Source organism: Haemaphysalis longicornis, unplaced genomic scaffold, assembly GCF_048455015.1.
Source record: "Haemaphysalis longicornis isolate Haplotype H1 unplaced genomic scaffold, Haemaphysalis longicornis Haplotype H1 scaffold_430, whole genome shotgun sequence".
Classification (NCBI taxonomy): Eukaryota; Metazoa; Arthropoda; class Arachnida; order Ixodida; family Ixodidae; genus Haemaphysalis; species Haemaphysalis longicornis.
Genome location: NW_027526372.1, coordinates 57,690 through 73,099, shown reverse-complemented (window position 1 = coordinate 73,099; position 15,410 = coordinate 57,690). Strand labels below are relative to the sequence as shown.

Here is a 15,410-nt window from a genome sequence, read left to right as displayed (position 1 = left end):
AAAGTTCGCAATGCAGATGGCTCTTCCTTTAATGAAATTGAGCTACTTCTTCCAATGCCCCTGTCACATGCAGCTAAACGTCCTTCGAACTAAAGTTGTTTCCTTCAAGGCCTAAGCAGTGAAAGCACATCGGACAACACACGCAGAAAAAACTGCTTCGCACCCCGTACACCAACCCCACCATACATATGTTTTTTGGCGCGGTTAGCTGTTTTCGGCCAATAAATGAAAGGGCATTTCAACTGGCCCCACCTAATTTCAATCGATGCCCGCAGCTTTCGAACACCCAAGCCCCAGAGCTTTGCCTATGGTGCTACCAACACTTTTCTTTTAACAAGTCAAGTCCAAACCTGTTGAGCTTTTTGCTGAAAAAGTCTGGAACAACCACGCAGGGTTGGTTATTTTTTTTTCTCCCACGAGCAGACACCACACCTCACCTCGGGCAATTTATCCCCTCCGTCATTTTCGGCGGCATGATTGTCAACATGCTCGTCGGCATGCTCGTCATCATGCTTGTCGGCTTTCCCGTCAGCGTGCACCTTGTAACCCCGTTCGTCGTAGGCCTGCTGCTCCTGCTAGTGACCGAAGCGCAAAAATTCTTAAACAAAGTCATCGGGTACATCGTCGTTAAGTTCCTGGCATGAAAGTGTCAACAAGAAGATCTCGTCTCCACCGAAAGGAGCGAACACCTGCTATTGAAAAACTTACAGGCGATACATACTCTTCGTCGTCCTGTAAAAAAATGACCGGAAAAGTTTTAAACGCAGAAAACTTTTTTTTTTTTTTTGAGGTGACGTTATGCGAGACAGCGCTGCACATTTCACACGACCAAAACAACCAAATCTGATCTACATTTTTGTTACGACGAACGTTATATTAGTGGATATGGGGAAACATGACATAAATATGTCCGTAATTCAGTTTACCAGGACTAGTCTTGGAGGGTCATGCCACCTATCATGACCCTCCAAGACTAATCCGCCGAACTTGATGTTTGCGCCTAAGGTAGAGCATTGTCACGTTGGTCAAGCAGAGAGTTGGTCACGTGTGTAACCCTCAGTGCTAAATGGCTTTTAGTGCAACCCCCACATTACTGCGCTCACTCGCACAAAAGTATGACAAATGTCGAAACACACCTAAGCACTTCTCAAGGGTTCTAAAAGCGAGAACATTAATGCCCACTTGAATGCTTGAGACTTTTTGCTTTCAACCTGTCCATTTTCGAAGGTCCACATCCTCTCTTCACTCTACACAATTTGCTTCACAATCCACTTCCGCCATATGCTTTCAAGTGGCTTCCATCGGTCTCCTACACATTGTGCCTCTGCTCAGTTCTGCCACCAGGTAATGGAAGATTAGATGACAATGGTGGATTTGCCTGTCTGCTCGCTTGCTCAGCTGCATTCTTTAGCTTTTTCCACTCATATCTGTGGTGCACTGGCATCGACAGCCACATTCGCTACTGCGGGAGCTCAAGCACGTGCTTCAAAAGGCTTCAAAGACTTTGTCTAGAAGCCTTTTCCTGTTTCGGACGCCAATGCCGGATACCGGCTTTTTCGCTCACTGGGTAATTCATTGGTTTGGCAATAATAACGTGGTTTCTATACAATAATGCCTACGATGTGCAAGTACTGCGAACACTATTAGCGCATCGTCGTCTCACAATAACTGCCTGTGCGCATTGCACATTTTTACATGCTTTTACCAAAGACTTTTTAAACTCTGCTCTTGAGAACTCTAAATCTTGCCTGGGAAAGTCCAGAGAAGCATTTTCACTTAATTAAAGGTACTACAGTCAAACACGGATATATCGAAGTCCAAAGGGATCGCGAAATAGTTCGATATATCAATACAGTGTAGACACCATTTATAACGCAACTGCTCATAGTGCGGGACCGGATATAATGCGGGCTTTTGTGACGATCAGTTCCCATAGAACTCAATGCATAAGCATACCCCTTAAAACGTGGTTGCCCGAAGCACAATACTGTTTATAGTGCGGTTTTTTTGGCGGGTGCACTGATCGACCAATCGACTGGTGCAGGTGGCGCATTGCTTTACGGTTGCAAAAGAGAAGGAAAAAAAAAAAAAAAAAGAATAACCCATCCCACGCAGCGGCTCGCTCGCCACTCTCCTTTAACTTAGATGCAGAAAATAAAAAACATCGGCCGGCTTCAGTTTACGTGTTCAGTTTGCACTCACGTGATAACCACAACTGCCCATGCTTTTGGCGCACCTCTGAAGATAGCGAGGCGCCACGCACGCGGTAAGTTGTTTCTTTTATGTTGGCAGATTATCAACCCCCCTTTCTCTCTCTTAACATCTAAGGATAGCCAGCCTGGCCACGAGCGATGCAGGAGGTTTTCGATACCTGTACGTTGTACTGATAATCAACCGACGTTGGCATCGCCAACGCAAGATGGGGTGAAAAAAAAAAAAAAAATCCGGCTTGTGTTCTTACCGCGTTATCTCGCCGTCCAGCCCCCGTATCCATTCTTCAAGATGCGAAGAAACGGAGATGAGCTCCCTCACGCTAGCGGTTAGTAAAAGTGTGCGGCAACGTCTGAATGTGGAAGCAGTGACGAAATAAACAGTGCGCCCCCGCTTTTAAGTGGCACTCGTTTGAGCGATGACAAACAAGGAATTACTTTTACTTTATTAAACGGGCTCATGAACTGAAACCCTTCCCGTTCCACCGAGGTATAACGGGTAAATTGAAGCGTAGGTTGCGATGTGGTTGGATTTGTGCTTGTTTTGTTTATAGTGCTGTACCGCTTATAGTGCGGGCTTTTGTGGCTCCCACGACTGAAGTTATGAGTCGTCTACACTGTAATTTGAAATATAAAAGATGCTTATCTGAAGCTTATCTGAAAAACCCCGCACATCACTGAGACCTTTCCAAAGTCCCGACAAGCGGTAGCGTACCAATGTGTTCCTCACAGCACGGAAAATTAGAACCACAATGCAACGACCCCCGTGCATTATTTAACATTAAAAAGTGAGACTCGTTTGCTTCTTTTTTGAGTCAAAGTTCACCAGACCGTCCTCAACCTTACTAACGACGTCCAAATGAGAAAATCCGGCATTGTACACTGTACCACAACAATAAAAAATCTGAACACTCATGCAAGCTCAACTGCTGTAGGCGGTTGGGAACGTAAGGGGCACTAGTAGGGTTCGCTTCTTTCGCATTAGTGACGTCCCCCACAGCCCGCACATCGTCGTCAGCCCTTACGAGCTCGTGTGCCATTGTGTCATTTGGAATGGCGCATGGGAATGCTGACAGATCTCTAAATTCACTCTCGAGGCACTCAGCGTCATCCGTCTTCCGTATCCGAACACCTCCCATCAGGAGCCGCGCAACAAATCCGCTTTGCACACGAAACGCACCGGATTGGCCGCCGCCAAACCTGGCCGTGCTGCCTTCGCCTTTACATCAGGTTTGATGCGCTGTATCGCACTCAAAAATGGCGCCAGGAATTCAGCCGACATCGTTTCACCGGCCTGTAACCGTCGAATAACGGCCGCTGTCGTTGCTAAATACAAATTCTTCTGTTTTTCTGTGGCCATGGCTCAGAAACGCGTGCCGCGGACAAAACAAACATGCACTACACCACACAAGTCTCCTACTCAAGGCACCAGTGATAATCGCTCAAGCCCGCAGAGAAGATGCCTGAAGCGGTTCCGGTCGGCTTCCCTTTTTCCTTTATTGCCTTTTGCACCAAATCACTCTCTGCATTCTCACCGCCGTGTGGCAGCCCCACCTGCTAGTGTGCGAAAGCAAGTGTTGAAGGCCATCGAAGTGACGCGGCGACACCTTTTTTCTCACCGAGTGCGGCAGTGCCCGCGAGAAGTCCTCTTCATCACATGCCTCCCCCCATCAGGGAAAGCGCACTTGTCAGATATATCGAATGTGCCCGTGAGCGGGAGTTCAATATGCGTGTACAACAGCGCTATACTTTTGCATGGGATTTCCACGTGGATGTTCAGATTGCTCGATATAGACAATTCGATTTATCCGTGTTTGATATATCCATGTTCAACTGTATTATATCAGAGCTCAATAGAAAACAGCACACTGCTACAAGTGCCTTTGCTATACATTACATTTGAAGCAACATTCCACTGAAGATACTTGTGAAAATAGTAGGTGTTATGGTCATGGCAACAAGAGTACGCAAAAATGCAAGCGCCCCAACAGCTTTGTCCCCCCCCAAACCCCAGCATTTTTTTTCCAACCCCTCCGCTCCCCTGCCATATCCCAGAAGATTCTTTACACCATCCCACCACCCCTTGTTTGTTTCAGAAACAGTCAATTCTGAGAGGTGTTAAGTGACCTCGCACAAAACTCGCACAAAACAAATTTCCCTGCACAAAACTTGACTACACCACTCATTTTAAAGCCTATGGATATGTGCATACAACTGTAAATGTGAATTGTCATATTGTGTTTTCAGAAAAGATGCCCTTTGAGGCATCTTCCATATTATTGTGTAACATTTAAAAGCCAAAATTTTTTTTATTGCCGGCTAGATGCGTAAGCTACATCTCAGAACTCTACTAGACTAACTGTTCCGCTTTCGTATTTTGTGCTAGTGAAACTGGCATATTCACCAAGCTTGTCACAATCAGATATGAACAAGTAAAAATTTCAGCACTGCACAAAAAAAAGGAAACAGCAAGGACTACTTCTGAAACAACACTTGTTACTACAAAGTCTAGCACGTCCTACAAAAATTAGGAAAGAAGGAACAAAGCCTGGGTATACTAACGTCATAATACGCTTCTGACTCCTGAGAGGACCCAAGAAGAAGAAAGAGAGCAAGTTAAGGCAAAACGAAGAAGGTAACTACACTTGCTAAATTTTTGTATGTTTGAGAGGTTACCTGCCCTGAGCAACGTGCAGCAGCTTAATAAAGTTAACTCAACGAACCACAAGTTTAAAGCTAGTATTTCAGTCGTCATATGCACTGTATTCGGCATTTGGCTTGCGTTGACAGAAAATAAACAATTACCACTAGTAATTTCCCAACATTCTGACCAAATGTACACCCCAGGGCCACACTTAATGGAACACAGCTTCTGCGTTAGTGCATTTTACGTGATGATGATGGTTTGTGTTTAATGGCACAAGGCCAGCTAGGGCTGTACATTCCACATCACCGACCAGACACCAGCATCTGTGCCCAAGAACAGGCTTGCCTGTTCAGCAGCAAAGAAATCAAATAAATTCTCCCTGCAATTACTGTGTTCTATATACTTTTGCACCAGACTGTACATGCATCTACCCATTTTGCTTTCGGTCAGTCCCCTCCACCGATCCCAAAAAGGAACCACAGTTCAACATGTGTTGGTTTCCGTGAACAACGAACTGCCAATTACTGTGTCTACCCAAACACAGCCTACCCCTTTCCTTGTTATGAATAAATAAATAAATAAATAAAAAGAAAACGGTTTAGAGCCAGATGCGAAGCCAGGGAATCATTCTAGCAAGAGCACAGCATCGTCATCATTCTTGGCAGTGAATGACAGCGAATACAGTTAGTGATTTTTAGTGAAAAACAAATCTATCAAAGTTTGAGAGCAGTCAGCTACAAAAATAAGTAGGCCCTCGTTAAGACAAACTCTTTTACAACGAAGTTCACCGTTAAGACAACACTTTTGCTCGCATGTGATACGCATAATGCAAAAACCATCTGCTTAAAACAAATTCCTGGTACTACAAACAAATTTTCATGGTACACTGAGTTTGGGGAGTTCACTGAGCTGCAACGGTGAAACAGAGGGTAGCAGCACCTGATGGATGATACTATAGCAATCACAATTCATTCTGGGGCTGCATAGTGAAATCTATCACGATGGCTGTGCGGTTTTATCTTTTGTGACAGATGACGCTTACTTAAGCTAGGCTGAGCGGTTGTGACGTTATCTTGCCACGCTAGAAAGTGCCATTTCCGGTCCTGTCTTGTTCCTGCTCCGTGCACGGAATCTAAATAATTCATCAATTCCAGCTATGATCAGCATTCTTTTTGTCACAGAGACACATTAAGGCATAAAACGTTTGACGTTGACAGGGCATCTGTAGGGGCTAGTTGGTGTTGTCTTTCTAGTCCTTGTTGCTACTGTTCAAAGTACAAGTGCTTTCCACTTCAGTCAAAAAGTTTTTTTTTTTTTAAATTTCGTACTGCTAATGAAAAACGTGTATCTCTGTGTGCCCATGCATGCAAATGCATGTACAGTTTGCAGCCAATCCATAATCGTGAGAGCAACATGGAGATTAATACAAGATATATATAAAAAAAACAGAATACTAACTTCCCCAAAATCGTCTTCGTCCTGAAAAAACAAGGGAGAATTTTAGCCCTAAGCTCTCGCCGCCCTTCTTTCTCAGCTACTTCACACAGAACTAGTAATTTTCCCAACTTTCCCTCATCATGCTGCCCCCCAAAGCCATTAATCCATGCACTTTACCAAAAGTTTAAAAAAAAAGAAAGAATAAACAAATTCTGATGTTTTTTCTAATTTAGGCAAGAATATATTGTACACACTGAAGTCGAATCTCCACAAAGGCGTAGTGGTGCACACAAACCCAAACCCCGCCATGCAACCTCTGTTATCCACCAAGAAAATTTCACTAGAAAAGCACTGTATTGAGGTAATGGTTTCCCACTGCAGTGCGCAATGGCCTCAGTAAAACGACACTGAAGCAAAGCTGCCAAGCTGTAACGAGTGGCGGACATTTAAAAAAAAAAGTAAAGCCGTTCCACTCAATGTGAAAGCTGTCAGAAGAGCAGAGCAGTGATCTGCCAAGATGGGCTGTAGCGCCGTTATCCGCTCACTGCTACCACCCAATGCAATTCAAATTTCCCGCCTTCGCAGTGCTTGCGCGCCCCCTGCCTGAAACCGCGCCACCGAGAGTTCTGGTCTTTTTGTGCTTGCTTTTCCTCCCGCACGTGCTGGCATTGCACCGCCACTTTTTCCCACTCACTATCGTAAAAAATAACCCAACGAGCGTTCCTAACTAAATCAGGGGTGATCCAGCCATTCGAACTATTGGAGCAATTTTTGGAGCTGAAAAAACGTTATTTTGGAGCACTATTGTATCAGAGCTTGATTTTGGAGCAGCTTGGGAGCAGCACAAAACTTATGTTGCAGCTTCATTTATCTGGAGATAAAGAAGGCTGGCAACCATTCAGGCAACGCTAATTACTTCTCCACAGTTGTAGACTCTGACGCTGGTAACTAAAGCACCAAAAATGTGTGCCCCCACAGCCTTTAGACATCGCTGCAAGTGAAGCAGATGATAAGCGTTTCTTTAACTTAAAAAAAACACCAAGTAATCATTACAAAAACTTACTGATACCAAAAGGGGGCCCATTTTATTTACAATAGAATTATTTCACTATCTCAAACATATTGCACTGATTTGTTGCTTCTTGCTGTTTCGTTCAGTTCATACAGCTCGGAGGGTCCGGCTCGACAATATTTAGACAGAAAATATTGCACTTCACACACATCACACCATACTATTGCTTCTTGCTTGCCTTCTTATAAGGTTCATTCAGCTCGGAGAGGGTGTGGCTAAAGGCAGAGTTGCCTTCTGCTAATAAAGCCTGCCCTGATGAAATAATGTTTTCAGCCCTTTTCAGCAACGCACGGCATGAGGTCCCCTTTTCTTCCAAATTCCACCTGAGCCGCTTTTCATTGCCGACATCAGCACCACATTCCCGGCAATTCAGGCGGTGGCTAAGAGCAATATGAAGGGGCTTTATTTTCAATACCGTCACGCGGAATGAAAAAAAAAAACAGAACAAAAAACAAAAACAAAGAGAAACCCGCTGCGAAAATCCCAACTGGCAAGTTGTTTAAACTTACGCTGATGTAGTTTTGGCTAGCGCTACTCCACTGCAGTAGGCCTAAATATAAGGCCGCACAGTCATAAAACAATTCACCGCGAGCGCAGAAAAGAATAGACTCTCGGTTGTGCATCTTGTCACGAGTGGCCAAATGTCAATCGCTAGTTTTCTACAAGCGATACACATGAAGTAATTCCATTATGCTTGTTTGCAGCAGTGCGGGAAACCACTCCGTTACGGTCCACGCCTCCAGAGTGTATGCATGCCGACTTGCCATGGCTGCACTATTGCTGCACTGTGGCTGCACCATGAGCAGAGCTCGGCTGGGCCAACCGAATAATCGAGTGCACCACTTCCTCCAAGTTGCCAACCTAGGAACCATTGTGCTGGTTAGCGGCAGAGTGATCGTCTCTCGCTTCAGCTGGTTTGAGGGGACAACTCTCGGCCGAAAGACCGGGTTCAAACGGTTCGGAGCATTTGGCGCAAGTAAAACACCACTGGGCGCAGCAGGGCGCAGGAGAGTACAATTGTAGCAAAATGGCGCAAATGGCGCAGCTGGATCACCCCTGCTAAATGAACGTGGGCGTTGCCGGTTAATTACATTTATTTTGCCTCAAATGTGCCTGCAGTTTTCTTGGCGCTGAACAACGGGGAGATGTAGGACAAGTGCCAGTGGTTCACGAGCTTCAACTCTTATGACTATATAAACCGCGTGGCTTTCAAAGCCTCCGGGTTTCGCTGCGACGACAAAATGCTGTGTGGCTCCACTTGGGTTCAGCGAGTGAGCTATGACGACAAGGCGAGCCCCTAAAGTGCTCTGCACTTAAAATCAAATTCTGGGGATTGAGCGCGCCCAAGCTACACTTGGGCTCTGAGGCACGCCGTAGTGGAGGGCTCCGGATTAATTTTGACCACCTGGGAATCTTTAACGTGCGCTAAAATCTCAAACACACACGGGCGTTTTTGCTTTTCGCCTCCATCAGAAAAGCAGCTGCTGTTTGGGCAAGAATCAAACCCACGTCCTTGTAATCTGCAGCACGATGCCTTAGCCACTGAGCCACCGCAGCAGGTACGTCGTTTTGAATATTTCAAATTTGGCTACCGCTGGCAGGCAACGGCAGCTTCTGAAACCACTTTCAGAAACGGCTCACACCATTTTTTAAAAAGCACTCTTTTTCATGACGTTTTCTTTCACGAAAACACTTCTAACCCTTCCAAGACATTTTTCTCCATGTTAAGAACTTCTACAAAACGAGTGCATTTCTCTTTTTGGTCATTACCACCATCATGCCTAACACCTTCAATGTCTGCGTTTCAGCGTGTAGCACGGCCCGCCCAAATAATGTCATTCGGTTTCTTAAGGCCTTAAGCACTTAATGTCATTTTTTGTGCACGTGTGGCACGGGTATTACAGTCATTTTGTGCGGCCATACTTCCTTCATAGACAGCCATGTGTCCACAGCAGACGGAAATTCAGTAACACAACTTTTCTGTGAACTAACTAATGACAAGTAAATGAAGCTGAGTATAATAATAGAGCCATCTTGGCGGTTAATTGCCACATGATTTTTTTCTACGATATCTACACTAGGTTGACAGCTACAGACCATTTTGCACTAGCTCTGAAGCAAGTGCGTGCAAGTCCTTGACGACGCAACCCGATAAACGCCCGCAATTTCGATCAGAATCCAATGCAAGACAGCTTCACCGCAAGTTTCAACCCCATCACGCCCATCATTTCTCCAACGAACAGCACCAACTTTGCCCCGTGCCATGCCACGTGCAGACAAGTCAAGCCGAGACTAGACATTCCCTCGCGAAAAAAAAAAAAAAAGGAGTTCCCAAGAAAGCCCACGTGCTGCTTACCATAGTGGTGCCAAGCTGATTATGAACGAAAATAAGAATCTTCCCGATCCCGGCCTTAATGTGCCGCGGTATGCTCAACACCGAGCGCAGCAGAGCGTGGCACACATCGTGGACTGAACTTACAGGCTCGAAAGGCTCCTACGGGTTTTTCAGTCGTTTTCGGAAGGGGGAGAAAAAAGGAGAAAGGCAGCAGGAGGGGTGGAATGAGAAGGCTGGGAGGCAGCAGGCACAGGTGAAGAAGCAATAACAGCAGAACAACAGGCTGGCATGCAGAGCGGGGAAGGGGGAGGGAGGCAGACAGGGCAACAAGGCAACAACAGCGGGCAGCTACGCAATGGGGGATTTTTGCACGTTTAGCAAGCTTTTTCGAGAAATGCAGGGGCTAGAACGCGTCAAAAAGAGTGCAGTGCCAGGCAACAGCCATGCTAGTCTAGTTGACTAGGAGCAAGCAATTTCATTAACGGCAAGCATCAACATATGGTGGCACATCGCACTGTGTACTATACTTAGAAACAAAAAGTCTTTGAAAACAAAAGAAAATTGCTTCAAGAAATCTCACCGCATTTTGGTTGTCTCCAGCAGCGGCGTCACCTTCCCGTCTGAAAAAAATCGAAAGAGAAAAAGTCTCAAACCTGCGGGCACAAATTCCGCTATGCTATTCTGCTAACCTCTGAGGGAGAGCCAGAGTGGGCATTGTTCTCGACAATCTCACAAAATGAACGGCCAAGGGAATGGCCCCATTTCGTGCAAGATGGGAAACGAAATTCTGAACAACCTACTCCTCGAAAGTTTCCAGACCCTCTCGTGAGAAAGCTGGGGATGGCCAGTAAAGGATGGTGGTGCTTGACTGCACAACCGATTAATTCATGTAAATGATTTGAGCGACAACTTCTCTACTAGTTTCAGTCTCCCTCGGATTGTAGGGTCTACAAATTCCGCATGCAACACTGCATCACTGCACTGAGGTCACATGTAACGATGTCACTGAAAGAGGACGGTACGTCGTAAAACTGAACCACTTCAGGTGCAGTACGCCTGCAGTTATTGCTCTCGGTAGTGAAGCCACTCCCAGTTGTGGACATCACATATGCTGCGAACAATCTGCATCAGTTCCCTTGCCCAAAATGGACACTTTTCAATCTCCTTGCAGTGGCCTCAATTTACCAGTCAAAAAATTTTATTTCTTACACACACACACACACACACACACAAAAATATGTTCACATTACACAGGAGAGGGACCCACAATCAGGCTAATTTAATGTACCCTATATCAGAGTTAAAAATTAGCCCAACGAAACTTCTTGGGGTTGTTTTTCATCCAAGTAGGCTTACATTCTGTAACATGCTTTACAAAATTCGATTTACAACTCGCTTTACAACCATCTTTCTGTAGCCCTTCCTATTACCAAACAGCTGTGGAAGTGGTGGCATCGCTTCATTCCTTTTAAAACTGTGATTGCTAACCACCCACAGTATTAAAGGAACCCTGCAACACTTCCTTCAACTTTTTTGAAATCTTAAATGCTTGCAGAACATAGCCACCCAACACACCCACTACTTAGATTAGGGGGTCGCAAAGTACCTCAGCCAAAAATTACTGTTCTATGCCCATCAGATAACTTGTAAACTCATTCAAAAGATTTTTCTTTCTTTCCCGGTCTTGACGTTTTTCGACAGCTCGAATTGCGTCACTGAGGTCATGTAGCGGCTGTTGGCCGGTTTTCCTTCAGTTGCAGCAATGAACGCTTTTTGAGAGCAACTAAAAAAAGAAGCCACAAAAAGAAAGCAGAAATGGAAGGCGCATCTGTTGCGACAAGCAAATCACGCAGTGCTGCTCCGGGCTGGCGATAATTATAGCTTTCGCAGTGCTTCCAGACGCGAAGGAAAGAGTGAAAGCACTTATCGAAAGTGTTGCAGGGTCCCTTTAAGGAAACAAAACTATGCGTGGCCATAGAGCCATCTTAGGGATAAAAAGTGGTAAATTCCTTTCCAAACACATGCATTACACGCAAGTCAAAGCCACTTTCCAAAAGCACATTGCTTTCTTAGACGCTCCCACCGATTCTTATTTACTGCGAGGTGAGAACGCATTCGTAGCACCCAAAATGTAACCCACCGTACGCAATGCAGCTTAGCCAGAGAATTTCTTAAATTTGTATCAGCCACAACAATGCCAGGGATTTTACTACATGTCGCTCATAGCAAAAGCAGTTCTTTAATAAAGCAAGAAATATCTCTCTTGTTCTTTCGGATCCCAAAAATGTACAATTTAGTGCTTAGGTCACGAAAAATTGGATGCAACAGTTCACCGTAATATACTGCAGAATTTTATCAACATAGACTGATCGTACATTTGCTCTCAGTGTGCCAATAAAACATCCTTGATTGTAACATTTCCACAGCGTAGATTGAAAGGCAACAATGCCGGCTGTAAGAGCAAGGTATCTACTTAACAATAAGCTACTGCTGGGCTAGTGGGCCCCATTTTGGTTGGGCTGATAAATAGTTCTTACAGAAATGCCCTCACAGAACCGATATTTGTGCAACAGATATGAAAAGAAAGCTGAACGACACAGCTGCATGCCCTGTGCATGCGTATTTTTATTTCCCGTTCCCTAAAATACACTCTATCTACTCATATTGCAAATTCCCAACATCAAAAATCCCTTCAGATCATTTTTTTAGCATGTGATGTTACACCCCCTAACCAGAATTACTGGAAGTCTCACTGATCACAAGTTTGTGGATTGCATTAAAACAGGAACTAAAGTAACCCCAAATCTTGATTCTGAAGTAACCCAAATTGTTAAGTTAACCACAACACTTATGATTCACCTCATAAATTCTTACCAAAAGCTGCAAACCGTGTTAAGCACTAATCTAATACTCTTTTTTTACTTGTGGCAACACAGATTAAATCATTTAATTGAGAGACCATAAGAGATTGCAATTACATGTTACCCCTGAAAAAAGGAAAAAGAAAATTAAAAAAGGAGACTGGAATACTGTGTGGAAGACATCAAAAGCATAATGGTTAATAACATTATGGTTAATAAAAGGTTTGTACATGATGAATAACCCGGGATGATTAATCTTTAACACCAAATGAATAAGTAGACCATACAAATAAACCTAAAGGTAACTGTATCTTGAACGTTTTCCCACCTAAAGAATGTCTGAACACTGCATTTCCACTAGACTGCATAATATGCTTCACGTTTATTGGTTATAATTAAAAAGACAGCCATAAGCCATGAATTTAAAAAGAAATGTTTGAAATTTGGTGCACTAATAGTGCTAACAGCCCTGTAAGTCTCACTTTTAAACAGTGCGGGCAAAAATCTAAAGCCGGATGCGAGAAAAACTTCAGCTGCCCTACTAAACATCGCAACATTAAAGTACTTGCAAACTTTACGAACATTAATGTAATGGAAATGATAACACTGAAGTTCGTCCTTACATCATTCAAGTTCCCCACACTGGTCTCACAATGACTGTGCAAATGATTTGCCAATGCCTTCCAGGGAAAAAAAAAAAAAAGTGGAAAGAAATAGTCGTCTACAATACTGCCCCTTTTACCTTTGAACTTTACCAAACTTAGTTCCCCATTGTTATCTGGAACACAATGCACAACAGATCTTTCAGCCTCGTTTCGTCAAACTTGCAAAACGCAAAAGCAGTCTGCATTTCTTCCGCCTGCAGGAAGGCGTTGTGGAGACTGTCGACACGGCTACAACACGGCGACCACAAAGAAATTGAGTTTGATGCGAATACATGCCATTTCGCACAGTCTTGAGTTTTCTTATCAAGAGTATTATCAATTTTGTCCGACAACATGCAATTCCAATGCATGCAATACAACTTCCTAGCACCGGTTACCGATAAACCAGCTGATATTAAAAAGTCCACCATTTGCAGAGCCAGTCTTGCCAATGACACTCGACTGATGCTTGACTAGCTCCATTTGACTGCTTTTGGTTATGTCTGTTCGCAGTTCAACGAAATCCATTTTTCATTGCTTAACGAAATATGTTCAAAATGGTCGTACCTTTGAAAATTGCTTTTTTGGTTTAGTTTTAGCAACGTCTCAATTTAAACGTGCTCTCCTTTATACAGAACATTTGCCCAAAACCTAACTGACATCTTGTAATATTTGCTGGGTCACAAAAAGAAGAATTTTACTCACAGGCTCTTAAACATTAAATAACTGCACGTCTGATTCTTTTTAAACCGCCAGCATTAATTCCTTTCATGAAACAGCTTGTTAATACCCTCTCAGTAAATAGCCACCTAGCTTTAACTCAGACTATACAAACAAAAACAACATTCAATAAAAAAAAGAAAAAAGAAGACTCAAGATGCTCTTTGTTTCGATATTACCCAAAAGAAGCCCCATAAAACAGCTGAGTGAATAGAAGCTACTGAGCTTTTCATTCAAAGACATGCCGCTAACCATTATAGGTGAATACTTCCTTTGTTTTTACTTGGCTATAACGGCTTTCACTTAACTGAAGCCACTGTATACTAACGCACTGAACAATAAATTAGTACTATACTCTCAGAGCAGTGGGTACCAGCCAAGTTTTTAGCGAGGCAGGTTAAATGCTACAAAATGGTAGCAGGAACTGAATTTGCAAGTCTTGACGGTCTTTCTTCTCAGAAAAGCAATTGTACCCAAATTAAACATCAACGTTTAAACATGCATACAAATAAAAAATGTGCTTCAAATTGCTGAAGAATGGACTAGGTACACCTAGTCCCATAATTTACGATATTCTGACTGAAAAAGTGATAAATGCATAACAGAAAATTTGGATGAGGTAACAGCAATTCAGAGAACAGACTGCATAAGGCCAACTTTGGGTACGGGAAGCTGGAAACCACCGGGAGAGAAAGCTTTCCCACAAATTACACACATACTGCTCACCGTAATAGTATGCCTAAGTGAAAATGCATACTACACAGAGAAGCATTCTCTGAAAGCTTGCCCAAATACACTAATCATGGAGATCTTAAACACATTATCCCAATAAATCTGTCGTTTTTCCTTAGACAGAACTCAACAAGCTTTCGCACTAAACTCAAACTCAAGGTGCGACATGTCGGAAGGATATTTAAAACGTGTCCCCTCCACATAAGCAGTGTAAAGTTCGCCATGGGGCTTCCAGCGCTCCGTGTCACCTAAAAAAATCCTATGAAACCTCCTTTTTTGCCAACGCCATATTCAGCGACCAATGGACATTATACTCGGTGGCAAATTAAGAACGGCACCGGAAGTTGCCGCTGTGCCTTATCACCGTAGCCGGATGTTTCTCCGCGCGGCGCAAGTAGGGCGTTACTGGGAATATTTTGAACACGGCGTGAGCCGTTCCCGCGATTTTTTGGACTTAACATGCTTATAAACGACTCCAGTGACGACAAACAAACTGCGTGAGACAAGGCAGACGATATCACGCATTCATAGCAAACCCCTTTCAAAACACGCGCGCACCGACGTCACGGGTCCGGCGCTTTGGCGGAGTGATACACTACATGAGGTGGTGCCGTTCTTGAGTTGTAATCGAGTATAGCCCACCAAATCCCCGATGCCTTATGTCAAGGAGTCGAAGATACTCCCGCACGTAACGGTGGCAACCAGCACGGGTGAAATGAAGCGCACTGCCCTGCCACCGAGCGTGTTGATCA

At 44.1% G+C, this 15,410-nt stretch overlaps 1 protein-coding gene across 8 annotated transcripts in view; it reads right to left on the bottom strand.

The window, feature by feature from the left end:
- LOC144137671 (neutral alpha-glucosidase AB-like) overlaps positions 1 to 15,410 on the bottom strand; it is a 54,909-nt gene that overhangs the window by 32,804 nt on the left and 6,695 nt on the right. For 5 of the 8 annotated variants that reach the window (XM_077669597.1, XM_077669599.1, XM_077669604.1 and 2 more), the window contains exons 5-7: positions 10,282 to 10,321; positions 9,846 to 9,860; positions 438 to 575 (exon numbers count right to left, since the gene is read on the bottom strand). In XM_077669597.1, coding sequence (XP_077525723.1) covers positions 438 to 575; positions 9,846 to 9,860; positions 10,282 to 10,321 — 193 coding nt within the window. The remainder of the gene's footprint in view (positions 1 to 437; positions 576 to 9,845; positions 9,861 to 10,281; positions 10,322 to 15,410) is intronic. The other 3 variants (XM_077669598.1, XM_077669600.1, XM_077669605.1) reach the window with 3 other exon arrangements.